This window comes from Aplidium turbinatum, chromosome 15 (assembly GCF_918807975.1).
Source record: "Aplidium turbinatum chromosome 15, kaAplTurb1.1, whole genome shotgun sequence".
NCBI classification, from domain to species: Eukaryota; Metazoa; Chordata; class Ascidiacea; order Aplousobranchia; family Polyclinidae; genus Aplidium; species Aplidium turbinatum.
This window is the reverse complement of record NC_137486.1, coordinates 941,624-956,294: the sequence shown is the minus strand read 5'-3', so window position 1 is coordinate 956,294 and position 14,671 is coordinate 941,624. Positions and strand designations below refer to the sequence as shown.

General features: G+C 40.7%; 1 protein-coding gene across 3 annotated transcripts in view; it reads left to right on the top strand.

Annotated features, from left to right (window-relative positions):
* LOC145783879 (tetratricopeptide repeat protein 12-like) overlaps positions 1-14,671 on the top strand; it is a 172,641-nt gene that overhangs the window by 71,110 nt on the left and 86,860 nt on the right. For all 3 annotated transcript variants that reach the window (XM_082595635.1, XM_082595634.1, XM_082595636.1), the window contains 2 exons: positions 1,552-1,769; positions 3,373-3,497. In XM_082595635.1, coding sequence (XP_082451761.1) covers positions 1,552-1,769; positions 3,373-3,497 — 343 coding nt within the window. The remainder of the gene's footprint in view (positions 1-1,551; positions 1,770-3,372; positions 3,498-14,671) is intronic.

The following is a 14,671-nucleotide window of genomic DNA, read 5'->3' as shown; positions in this document are numbered from 1 at the left end:
ACACTGTCATCTGTCACACTGTCATCTGTCACACTGTCATCTGTCACACTGTCATCTGTCACACTGTCATCTGTCACACTGTCATCTGTCACACTGTCATCTGTCACACTGTCACACTGTCACACTGTCATCTGTCACACTGTCATCTGTCACACTGTCATCTGTCACACTGTCATCTGTCACACTGTCATCTGTCACACTGTCATCTGTCACACTGTCATCTGTCACACTGTCACACTGTCATCTGTCACACTGTCATCTGTCACACTGTCATCTGTCACACTGTCATCTGTCACACTGTCATCTGTCACACTGTCATCTGTCACACTGTCACACTGTCATACTGTCATCTGTCACACTGTCATCTGTCACACTGTCATCTGTCACACTGTCATCTGTCACACTGTCATCTGTCACACTGTCATCTGTCACACTGTCATCTGTCACACTGTCACACTGTCACACTGTCATCTGTCACACTGTCATCTGTCACACTGTCATCTGTCACACTGTCATCTGTCACACTGTCATCTGTCACACTGTCATCTGTCACACTGTCATCTGTCACACTGTCACACTGTCATCTGTCACACTGTCATCTGTCACACTGTCATCTGTCACACTGTCATCTGTCACACTGTCATCTGTCACACTGTCATCTGTCACACTGTCATCTGTCACACTGTCATCTGTCACACTGTCATCTGTCACACTGTCATCTGTCACACTGTCATCTGTCACACTGTCATCTGTCACACTGTCATCTGTCACACTGTCATCTGTCACACTGTCATCTGTCACACTGTCATCTGTCACACTGTCATCTGTCACACTGTCATCTGTCACACTGTCATCTGTCACACTGTCATCTGTCACACTGTCATCTGTCACACTGTCATCTGTCACACTGTCATCTGTCACGCTGTCATCTGTCACGCTGTCATCTGTCACGCTGTCACGCTGTCACGCTGTCATCTGTCACGCTGTCACACTGTCATCTGTCACACTGTCATCTGTCACACTGTCATCTGTCACACTGTCATCTGTCACACTGTCATCTGTCACACTGTCATCTGTCACACTGTCATCTGTCACACTGTCATCTGTCACACTGTCACGCTGTCATCTGTCACGCTGTCATCTGTCACGCTGTCATCTGTCACGCTGTCATCTGTCACGCTGTCACGCTGTCATCTGTCACGCTGTCATCTGTCACGCTGTCATCTGTCACGCTGTCATCTGTCACGCTGTCATCTGTCACGCTGTCATCTGTCACACTGTCATCTGTCGGCAGTGTCATCTGTCACAGTGTCATCTCACTAGGCAGCAGTGAGATCCACCAAGATTACTCCTGCTTTGCTGCCCTTCTCGAAACTTTCCTCAATATCCTCGGTCAGCTTGACTGCTTGATGAGTCTTACAGTGTCCATGCCGAAATCCACCTTGTTCTTTTGGTAGCTGAGGAATACATTACCCTTGGTGAGGTTTTTATCCATAAAGTTGCTTATAAAATAGTCGTGTTTTTATTGATTCATGCTACCTTTTCTTTCAGAGAGGTCAAGGACACTTTTTCGTACTGCTGGAGGCTTTAAACTGATCACCGGTCCAGGATCCATATTGCAGTGCTTAACTAATGCAACCAATCACAAGACCCAAACCCCACCTCACTTTCTCAACCTTGTGGCTGTCACTATAGAACTCTGCACGGTCGCCTGTTTGCAGGTGCCAGAAAACTTGAAAGTTCTTTTGTCGACAAAGAGATCTGCAGCGGTTAGTTCAGTTTGTGTTAACTTTTTTATAACCTTATAAATTGGGATAGTGGTAAAAGGGTATTGGTATTTTGGTATAGTGGTATTTTCAAATTATCATATCATTGTCATCCAATTATACTTGGGCACCACTAACATAGTTTTTCCAATCATTTGTGTTCCTTACCAAATTAGACAGTTCATGTTTCTGCACTTTAGTGTCCTTCCCTAATTTGTGGAGAAAGGTTTTTGCTTGGCCCTCATTTTTAATGCCAAGTTTGGATTCCAAAAAATGAATATGTTCCTAATTTCTTGTTGACTTCTAAAGCAATGACCTGCTGATGATGTCTTCGTATTATGATTATGTCAGTGAGAGTTGCCAGGTCACTGTAAAAGTTTTTATTATTGAAGTGCTGCTTCCAGCTAATGTTGACTTGCTCTTGCGTAACAGCTTTTGTTAGGATCCAACTTTCAGCACCAACTAATAGGTCAAGAATTGCATGCTAGTTAAATGCATAAATCTTTTTTTTTGAATATTTTTGATTTGATTTCTGCACCTCCCGACGTAACATAATTGAATAATCTGATTTGGATAATCACACATATTACATAAATAATAATAATCATGTTTTTATTCGCGCACAGCCGCACATTGCAATATCATACAGTACACTGCGATCACAGATGTGATACAACAGACGACAGGAAACAGCAAAGTGACATATAGTCTTTGAGTCAGCTGCTCCCCCATAAACACGTTAGAAAACTCTGCAAATGCAATACAATGTGATTATTTTATATTTGGTTTTGTCTGTATTTTGTTTAGAGCTCGACCAATATCACTTTTTCAGGCCGATGCCGATATATTTCAACCAATATATATCAACTACGATAAATTTGTTACCAACAAAGTTATTAAGCAACAAACCAGTCCAAGAAAGTTTATGCATTGGTTGCTGTAATGGAAAAATCATTCTTAACACTAATCACAAAAAACACCAAACGAAAAAGGAACAACCAAATGCAATAGCCTACTGTTTTGGGTTCAATTCAATAATCAAAGTTCAACAGTTTCAAAAAACATAGTTTCTCAGCATTCATACCAAGAAGAGAACATCTTTTGTCATCGTAAATCAGTCCAACACAACAGGAGTTTCTGCTAGGATTCGCACAAAGACCGGTGTCACCGCCACTGGCCCGATAAACAGAATCACAACCAGGTAGCACCAATTAAATAGGCAGCTAGGAAAGCGCCCTTCCACGTGCACAAAACAAGACATTCAAAAGCATACCCATGAGCTGCATGCAAAAATAGATTGTGTGCAGCCGCTTACACGTGATTTAAACGAGAGAGTTTAAATGCGCATTTGAGCAACTTGTGTTTCTTCTAAAGGCATGTATGACTGGTTTTGAGTGTGCTATTGCTGGCCGATTTTTATCAGAAGATTTTTATCGGCGAAAAATAGCCGATACAATACATCGGCTACTCCTGATATCGGCCGATAAATATTGGCTGACCGTCGAGCTCTAATTTTGTTTCTTGAATTTTTGTAACATTGACTTTGTTGCCTTTACCCAATTTTACTCAACATGAACTAATTGTTGCATGGCATTCATTTACACAGATGTTTCTCAATTTTCTCTGCTCTTGGAATGAGCAGGTGAAGCGTTCGGCCATCATCTTCTTCCATGAAGCTTCACTAACCTCCACCAGTCGAGCCATCATTCGAGACACTGTGGATTGCATAAAGTGAGAATTGTCTTGATCTATCCAGCTAGATAATTTCGCACTCACCAAAGCCACAAAAAGGGACGGCAATCAGTTGTTTTGCTTTGACTTGCAGGTCACCTGCATAGGTCAGCAAATGACATAAAATCATCATCACCTTCCAGTGGCCACATATCATGCTCTTCATACGAACATGAATATTCGTGAATCGGTATAGTGATTTCCCTAACCACGAATATTTAGTGAAATAACCTGAAACACGAATTTCAAAATAAACAGGCTAATGTTTATTTAAACTCAAAAACTGAAATGGCACAGGTAAGAAGATTGCTTGATCTGGTCATGGAAGAGGTAAGGAAGTGTAATTAATTTTTGAGGCCGATACCGGTAGGGCCATTTTTATTTTAACCTAAAAAAATTTTTTTTGACTATTTTGACCTAACGAAATTGCTTATTTGTAGAGGGTACAGTTCTTCTTTGAATTGATACCAGTTACCCAAACATAATATTTTTTGATTTCAGACCCAAACGTAATATTTTGTCGAAAAGTCAAGGTGTTTTATGGATTATAAACAGTGCGTTGTGTTTTTTAGCGGTAGGAAAATCTCCACAAATCTGACTAACATTTGCTGAAAACGATTTAGCTTGCTTAGGCATTTTTGTATTACAGAATGTCAGTAGGCTATTCCTACTAAATCCAAATTGTTGATCTTCGAAAAGACCACGTTTGTGAAGAGGGAGTTTTTTTTATAAAAATTATTTAAATACGTAGCAATGACTACACAATGGACAATTTGCGATAATAGTTACTGCTGGGGAATTGTGACATATTTCCTGCTTTTATTGGTTAATATGGTTTAATTGTTGCAGTTCCTGATTTACAATGCTTGCAATTTACAATACAAATTTTGACTTTATTGTCAATTTTGACTTTATTTTGACCTATAAACTTGTTAGAAACAGGCCCCTAGGTGCTAAAAACAACTTTGTTTTTTGATTCATGGATAGACAAGGTCCTTAAAATTTTTTGACTTTATTGACTTTTGCGGGCCCTAGTAATGAACAGTAGCCTTTGCATAGGATGCAGATATAATTCAGATATATGCATTGGAGAATGTAGAAACTTATTTAACCCATTTGTGCCGAAAGTGAAAGTCCTTAAAAAAATTTTGTGAAAATTTAAATAATGCATAATCATGACCTAAAAAAACATTTCACAATTAATTTTTTCTTAATTATGTTAGTACCAGAAAAAGACCGTACTACATATAGGACGCTAGGTAAATCCGTTATCAAGTTTCGCAAGTTTCTTGTGCGTATAATGCATAAGCCTATTCGTTATCGCTCAAAGTGATAAATGGGAAATGTCTTGTCATCGAGCATTTTATTGAAATGAAAGTTCTCAAAATACGAAGATGAAAAGTAGCAAAGCAACACATCACTGAAACAAGTCATTGCAGAATATGATATTGCTTGAAGCATTTGACATGCAGACTGACATCACATTTTTCGCATCTTGTAGTAGTTATTGCATGACATCGAGTTTGTTTGTCCTGGGCTAGCACCCAATGCTCATAGCCTAGGCATGGTAACGTACATCGGATAAAACCTTTTTTGGTCTGCCCCGCTTTCCTTGTTGAGGTGGCTTTCGATGTTGTGACAAGTATATTCTGGCAATATAACCTATCTTCGAAAAGAAAGCAAATCCATTGAATTGCCTCTATTGCAAATTTCTTGCAGTTGCCATGCATTGTTGACAGAAATATCGAGCATGTATGAAATCAAACACGAATAACATGTTTTACCTTTCATTGCGATGCGATAGTTTGAAATGTTCTGGTCCATTCTATCAACGTTACCTCCCCATATGTTCGTTATAGAGCTCGATCAATCAAGGTTGTTCAATTTGCACAGTGCACACGCTTCTTTTCAGAGGATGAATATCGAGAGGCTTGAGAAGTTGGGTAAACTCCAACTGTATTTGAGCATAAATTTACCACACTGTTGTCATTCCATTCGCAAACCAGCACGCCGTTGTCAGTATCGGTTCTAAAATCGAACTTGCCTCTTCCTGGTTTTTTCAGAGCATCTTTAGCGATCAGCGGACATTTTTCGGTTTTGTTTTCACGAATTGTGCCTGTTGCTTTCACTAATTTTGTCCTCCACCGCCGTAGCCAATTTCACACTACTGAAAAAGTTGTTGTAGCACAAGTGGAAAAAATTTCTGCCGTAGCTGGCGAGGACATCAGCAAAATTGCTGACAAGGTTTCCTCCAAGGCCTAAACTACTTCGTACTTACCAGACCCTTACTTACTTCGCTTACGTCACGATGCGCATGTAAAAACGCCAAGAGAACACTGAAAATTTCAGTAAATTACGATAAATATGTTATTGTTAGCCTAGAAATTGTAGGGAATCGCTGTTTGATACCGCTTGATGCATGGGAATGGATTGCCTCTGTTGCTAATACGTGTGTGCCTAGCAACATTTCTATAGGACACCAATCTTTTGAACCAATTTTCTCAAAATCTTTTCTGCCAATTAAATTTAAACATTTGCTGTAAAATATGTTGATACATAACAAATAAAGACATTGACAAATATATTTGGAAGCTTATTTGCATATGCGGATTTAATATTATAATTCGGCATGCACCTTCAAAATTTCAGACTTAGCAATATCTGGAAAATTGAAAATGATGTCAAGCCTCAACCTAAAAAGCAATTTTTGAAAAAAGTGGTGATATATGCTGCAAAAATACTCATAAATATATTCGTATAAATGTAAAAACTGAACGTGCAAAGAAAATTTTTAATTTGAGTAGGTGTCCTACATATAGGACGCTAGGCATAAATGGGTTTTAAACATGTATATTATACAGGCTAGTGTGGGGGTGTTCAAAGCCGGTCCAGGCAAATTTACAAATGTTTGCATATTGCAAGCTGGTGTAAATTCGTTAGCAAGAGAGATAGGCGAGTGGTTACTGGTTAGCTTTTTTTAATTTCTCATGGAAGACCTGGCTTCACATCTATGGTTGTTTAAGCCTGATAGAGTTAGTTAGTTTGATATAGTTTTAGTAACGCAGAGCGAGTCAAGATATTTGAATACCTTGTCAGTGTTGTTTTCGTGTTTCTTCTGCTGTGTTGTTGATTTTAATTTCTTTAATAAATTTCGTATGTCGACTATTGTGTTCTATTGTGTTCCCAGGTCTTTAAAATATTTGGATTGAAATTTCTTCACTAAACAAATAAGAATTAGGAAAATTAGGGATCCCGTGGTAATTTATATTGTCCTATGGACCAATATCGTTTGTCAAGGTTTGTTTGTTTTTTTCAGATGAAACTATCTGAAAATAATCAGTAGGTTTGCAGGAGCTAACTATGTCAGATATAATTAAATTTATTCCAAAATAAACAATAAACGTATGCAATTGAAAGATTTGTAGTATCCACGAATTTCCCCAACTGCACAATTACGCATTAGGCCTAGGGATTTTTCCGTAAACCGCAAAATCCTTGCTCTCAATCACGATTTTCGTCAGTATGTTTAAAGTTGTTGCAGTTTTCAGCTAAAATTAATTTTTTGTAAAGTTGACACAAGTAGCTAGAAGTGATTACCATCAAAAATATATATTCAGAATTAAAAAGTGGGTGAAGAAAATATTTCGTGTTTATGAAAAAAAATTCGTGGTAAGGGAAATCACTATACAGTATACTATGGTCTTTGTTTTGAACAAAACTTACGAATATTCAGACAAAGATATTTTTTCTTTGTACAAATATTTTATGATTGTGAAAAATCATTTTGTTCGCACAAAGACTTTTTTGTTAGTCATAATTTTTAAAAAAAATGAAAAGACACTTTTTTCGTGAATGAATCTTATGCAACTTTGCAACCGCTAAGAAGTTGTTTTATATAGTTTTTACAGTAAATTTATCTGGTTAATGATGTTTTGGTATTTTCTCTCGCTTGTACTAATGTACTCTTCCAGATACGGTACTGAAAAAGCCGCCCTTACCATGACAAAAGCTTTATTCAAAAATTATTTGAGTTTTTGAACCTGACTGATTTTTTTTAATTTTTGTATTTTGAAATCAATTGGATCAACTAAATAGTAGATAGATCCAGTCTTATGCCATCAAAAAGAATCCGTTTTTGCTGCAGAGCTCGTTTGTTAATTTGAATTCTTCTGATTACATTTCGTTTTTTTTTTTTACTATGAACAGTTCACTATATTTAGGTTTATTTTAATCTGAGTTTTAGGTTAGTTTTTCCTTCAGCAGATAAAGGCATTTTCTGCCCTGACACTTAAGCAAATGAGTTTTGACCCCCATTGTATTGTTCTGCATCAATTGTGAAAATGTTCTGTTTCTCGGCAGTCAAGTGTAGCAAGAACTCAGCAATAGACACGTGTTTCGTCCATGAGGCTGAGCTCATCAGTACCGCACCACTAGTTCTTGCCACATAGTTCTCAACCGCTGGTTTTGCCAGTCAATTGAATTCTTACCTTTGTGGAAAGAAAACACCTAAACTAACTGTCTACTAACAGCGATAGACACGTATTTTGCTGACGTCAGGAAGATCGCTCTTTCTCAACTGTGCATGTCCTTGGTGGCAGTTTGTTTATAGTCAAACAGGCAAATGCGCATAGATTTTTTTAAAATTTTATTCTAGATCATTTAATACGCGGAAAATTCGTCTTGTTTTTGTTCAAATATGTTCGTCTAGTACTGCTCTATAATCGTGCAAAAACATTGCAAACCTGCAACTTGTGGTTTCACGTCATGGTAATTATCGCTATTGCTCACGCATTCGCTCACCATAAATGAATGCTCGTCCTAATGCCTAATGCCTAAGGCCTAATGCGTGCACGGATTTGCAAATGCGTACACCTTGATAAAACTAGTGAATTACGTTTTTAAGCAACAGCGAATAAATCTGCCACTTATTGCCACACGCGTTTTAACTGTAGATCTGACAATTCTAGTTTTGCAAAAAATTAGTTTTACTAGTTTTGTAAAAAAATACATTTCTTTAACACAGAAGTTTTATCACATTACCTCATTGTTGATAGGATTATTTCGTTGTAGGTACAAACAGTAAACAGAAATACAGTAATAATAGTAAGAATTCCCAGCAACGGGGATCTGTGAAGAGACCATGAGTCTTCGAGTCAAGCAGATACCCTTATTTCTAATAAAAATCTTCATTTGCGATAGCAGTTAATTAACCAAAAAGTACAGTAAAAATGAGCGATAATCTTTTAATCTTTTCCAGAAATACGTTATTTATATAAGAATATATTGCGTAACTAATGGTTATTGATTATTGTTAAAACTGTATTTTCTTAAGCTCGTTCCGACCTTAAGCTCGTTCTGACCCTTTTAAAAAGAAAATCACAACCTCTTCTTTTTAGTGTTTTCGCCTATTTAACTGAGCCATGTAATAAATCAAAGTCTTCGGTTGCATTATAATGAATTGCATAATTCCAACTCCTCGACCAAGTAGCAAGAATACCTGCCGGTATTTAAAAACAATAGCGGAGAAAATGTAGGAAGAGGTAAAGTTGTTTACCACAGAAATGGCCATCTCCGATTCTCCGTGCAATAACGAAATTCTGAAAAACCTTTTCGAATGCGCTGATTAATGATTTTTATTAGGAAAGAAAGCCAGAAAGTAGAAATTTTTTCATTCAGTTTAAAGTCTTCTTCTTCTTCAAGTAGGTTACAACGCCTTAAGAATGGTGTCCCTCAGGGATCTGTCCTGGCCCCCCTTTTGTTTAACATCTACACCCACGACTTGCCAATCACGGTATCTACAAAGTACGCCTATGCCGATGATTTGGCCATTCTACACTTGTCGAATCAATGGGAAACATTAGAAGGGACTCTAAACCAGGACATGTTGACGCTTTCGGCATACCTCCAGAGATGGAGACTGAAGCTCAGCGAAACCAAAACAGTGACGACAGCCTTCCACTTAAACAACCGGGAAGCGAAGCGTGAGCTCAAGATCAACACCAATGGAAAAACCCTGCCCTTCTGCCCAAACCCTAAATATCAAGGGGTAGTCCTGGACAGGTCGCTCACTTACCGTCAACATTTGGAGTCACTGCGCAAAAAGATCTCAACACGCACAGCTTTGCTAAGGCGCCTGGCCGGCTCAGGCTGGGGAGCCGGAGTTGATACCTTGCGCATTGCCACCATCGCGCTAGTTCACACTCCAGCAGAATACTGTGCACCTGTCTGGAGCCGCAGTGCCCACTGCCATCTAATCGACACTGCCATAAATGACGCCTTGTGTATCGTGCCAACCAGCTGAGCTTCGTCGCGAAGAAGCCATCCTGTCTCTTACTCGCCGCGCTACGAACCCCAACCACTTGCTCTACTCAAGTCTCTATGAGTCTGTGAACGAGAAACCTCGGCGACTGAAATCGAGACACCCATTTGTATGTGCCGCACAACTCCTGATGAAAACTGCTGAAGACCAATCCATCAGTGCGGCTACCTGGGCGGACCACCAATGGAGCTCGGAGTGGAAGAAGAACTCCTCAAGACTCCAAAGTTTCATCTCCGACACCAGCCACCACCCAACCGGAATGCATTTGCCAAGGAAGACCTGGGTGCGGCTCAACTGCCTGCGTACTGGCGTCGGACTATTCCGCTTCAACATGCACAAATGGAGGATGGCTCCATCAGCGATCTGTGAGTGTGGCATGGAGGAACAAACCGTAGACCACACCATCTGTAACTGCGCTATCTACCATGCGCCAAATGGTGTGCGTGGTGTGCGCGAATTGGATGACGAATCAATTCAATGGCTGCTCGACACCTGCCCAAACATCTAGACCGCGTCGCCGCCACTGCCCAAGGGTGGTAAAAGGCAGAGCCCCTCGACCCCTGGAGTGGCGAAGAAGGTTCAAACGAAGAAGAAGAAGGTTAAAGTGAAACCACCTTACGTTGGACTAAAGCGCAAAGTAACTCTATAATGTTGCCTTGCAAAGCGGAAGATCAAAGTTCGCAAAACCGGTCGTAAAGTTGATTTTGCGCGAAAATTAGGTTGTTGAAATCAATGCTTAATTACTCTTAACTTTCACGTGGTATAGGCATTAGGCATATGTATTTTTTGTAGTCAGAGTGTAAAGATGGAGGTTTGATATTATTGAATTGAATCGCCGGTTAATACTTGCTTTTATACTCTGGATTGGTGGACCGCGCTCCGCGAATTTGCCAGTTTGACTATAGTTGTTTTCTTTCCACAAATGTGAGAATTTAATTGACTGCCAAAAGCAGCGGTTGAAAGCGACATGCTTTCGATCGCCCAGGCCGTCAAGATGCTAACGTCTCCTGATGACATTGTCTCTGCCGTCGCTTTCGGGCAGCTTAGGCGTTGTGCCAGTCTGAAGCTCGGCACTCCAGATCCTACCCCGAGCCAGCTGGCCAGTTACTTGAATAAGGACCCCCTCCTGAAGGAGCCCGTTCTCGACCGTGCCCAACAGGCGAAAGCTTGTGGAGCCGCGTCCCAGCGGCTGCCCGTCGTTTAAATGTAGGTTGGTCCGCTCGCCGGGATGGCGGTCTCGAGTTGACCGCGGGGAGCTCCAAAATCACCCCTCCCTTAAGAAAAAAAGTGGTGCCGACCCTCCACCAACACAATGACTTGTGGTGGAGGAGACAGTGGGAATGTAAACCTGACCAAAGCAAGACGGTCAGTGCTCACTGCCTGTCCGAATTTTCGAATTCTTGGACTTGGCGCCCGGAGCTCCTGGATCACGCAAACCGTGCATTTGCCTACAAGGCCCGCCTGAACTTACTTCCTTTGAAATCCAAACCAAGCCATGGCCGCCCTTAAAAACCTGCCATATGTCACGCGTGTGGGAAAGCGGAAGAGACTCTCCCTCATATATTGAACCACTGCCCTACCGTGATGCCTGTTGTCACGGAACGACACAATTCAGTATTGTGGGTGATCGTGAAGCATGTACCTGCCGAATGGCAACCCTTGCTTTCCAGAGATAGTACGGTTCCACAGCACATGGAAGCGGGCGGTGCTGATCTGCGCCCTGACATTGTCTTGCAACGCCCTGACGGTGTCACGGTTGTATGTGACGTCACTTGCCCGTTCGACTACGGCGCGGATTCCCTTCGAAAAGCCGCCGACAGGAAACACGACAAGTACGGCGAGTTATGTGTAAACATAAAGGAAGAAAGGAAGCGCCCTTGCAGGGACGTTCTGTCACTTCCGTTCGTCGTAGGCTCTCTCAGGAGCTATGCTCCGTTGAGCTCTCGAGCTCTGACAGCCTTGGGTGTTCCTGCTCGTGGGGTAGCAGAGGTGGCTAGAAAAGTGGCCTCCCTCTCAATTGAAGGTTTCCTACATGTCTGGAAAGCTTGGAATGCCGGGCTCACTCGTGGAGGGGCTACGTCACAGAAAAGACGATTCCAGCGATCAGAAGCTCAATTCCCCAACAACAGAAGCTTTGCAGTAAGCATCCGAGCGCGCGAGAAAGCAAACCTCAAAACCTGCCAGTAACTGTGTGACGTCATAGTATGTTAAATCCATTGTTTCATTTTCAATTTATCTGTAAACAATTGTCGTTTTATCGGCAAGCTGCAGCTCAATGAAGAATACAATTCATCATTAATAAAAAAAATATATATATATATACAGCTGCCGCAAAATGACTTTGGACCTTTCTAAATTTTCAAGAAACACTAACATTTTGTATACAATGAAACCTTTCAATAAAAACAATAGACCATTCTTAATATTTTGTCAATATTAAAATCTTCGTCACATTTTTTGCATTGTTTGTCATAATGTTTAATGTTAGTCTACGATCTGATGTAAAACGCATAGCTACAAACTGGCGTAAAATTTGCTGTAGGCCTGCGCAAAAAGGTCCGAAGTCATTTTGCGGTAGCTGTATAGTAATAATAATAGTTGCATTGCGCAAAGCTCACTGCTTCGGCAGTTTGAGCACTCTGGCAAGATGGGTGAAAGTATCTAAATGTGGTTCCTTGCATACCACAAATGGAAAAATTCCACGCTGCATTACTTATATACAGTTGAACTCGGTTAATCCGGATTCGATTTGACCGGCGATTCCATCCGGATTAGGCGAAGATCCGGATTAACCGATGACGGTTTTTATCAAGCCTGACGTTACCTAGATAGAAGGGTATCGGTAAAAATCACCGAAATTGAACGCATTAGTGTGGTCATCTGTCAATTCCGAGACGCGCGATCACCATATTAGCGATAGAATTCTTTTGAAATGCAGTAGCCTATGCATGTAAAACGATTGTATTTGTAGACTCTGCGTCTAACGCAAGAACACACTGGCAAAAGTTATATCTTCAGACATGCGTGTCGGAATAATCTGTAGTCACTCAAAACTTTTGAAAACAGTTACGGAAGACGAGTTTCTTTGGAAAACTTACAAAAAATCAAACATTAGTCTTCTATTGGAAAAACATCACCGACATACCGCCGAAAATTCCACCGACATCTTTTCAAGTGACAGTACGAGTTTGGGCATTTGCGCACGAATTTTGCGTTAGGAGGGATTACTGTTCATGAAAAGAAGAAATCCGCAATAATTTATTGCGTCACATTAACGGAACAATAGATGAGAAATTTCTCGCAATGTGCCACGTTACGTTTTAGCATAAAATGGCAAAACTGTCGGGCAAATCCGGATAAAGCGATAGAGAAAGCGCAACTTTTGTCCGGAATAGGCGAAGATCCGGATTAAATAATCCGGATAATCCGAAGCTGTTTCTTAAGAAAAAGATTACAAATCATTTGTACTTCCAATTTCATCCGGATTAGGCGAAGATCCGGATTAACCGAATCCGGATTAACCGAGTTCTACTGTAGTAATAAGGCGTTCATGTCTAGTGTACGATTTACTGCACTGAGGAGACCTTAAAGCCTGGTCTACACTACAAAATATTTTGAGCTGAGCGTGGCGCATTCTTTGTTTATTTAACACAAAGCTTCTCTCGGCAACAGCGCCGTCGTCGGCCTGAAAACGTCTGGTCATCGCGAGCTTTTTTTACGCTCTGGAGAGATTCGCTTGACCAAGGTTCTGGCTCAGAATTTAGTTTGAGCTCAGGTCTTGGCATTTTGTGGGACTTTGGTGGAAAGGCAGTTTCAATTTTCTGTAAAAATGGTACTCTGTTTCAGTTAATAGGTTAGTTGGTGTGTGTAGATAAAAATTAAAAGGTTAGCTTTAAAAAAGTCTTACATAGACCTACTTAGCTGTTAGTTTAGTTAAGGTGGCACTTCACTAGGCTTTTGGGTATGATTAAGTTGGCCTTCCAGCTAGTATGGTGGTCCTACCTCTTAGACGGATTCAAACTATCTTTAGCTGTTGGTCAGGTTTAGGTAGCACTTCACCAGGCTTTTGGTCAAACTTGGATTGGCCTACCTGCTAGCCTTGCATTGATTGCAGTGTTCAACTGTACAAGTTAAAGGATAGCTCTAGGTCTACAATACTATTCTAGATTATTTTCAGTTGACCTATTACACTGTGTCAGTACAGCGATGGATGATTTTGATTGATAAGTATAAATCAATTGAAGGCGAATTTCCAGCCAAATGACTTAACCAAGCAGAAAGTGACGTTGTTAGCGCTTGAATGCACACGGTTGCAAGATCAAATTTGCCAGTGTAGATAGTTTTTAGTCAGTCGAGGCTTGACAAGGCAGGCGTTTGCGCTTTTCGGGCTTGTAGTGTAGACCAGGCTTAAGGTCGAAACAGTGACGTCCTGTCTGCAGTTATATATATAGTAATATATGAATTAAGTGTATATTGCATATCGTGAATGGACTCATATCATCTATCAATTACGTAATATCATTAACAACACTGGATCTGTATTTTCATCTTTCAACATTTTAGATTATCACACACTAACTTCTGATATGCTGCTCTTGCCCGCTCGGATCAACCTCGCGTTGCTTTTAATGCATCGATAAACATGATTTCCCGATCAACTCGATGCAACCTCTAAAGTGTCATCCCACTATTCTATATTTTTCCTGGTAACGTAGCCTAGTCATATCTACGCTTCGATCGCTAGTCCCCCCGACCCAGCTGGGCGAACCTGCTCCAACGTCTGGCCAGTGCACATCCGTGCTCGTTGGTTCAACGTCAACACTTTTCCGGTAGGTAAAGCATACAATATATTCCC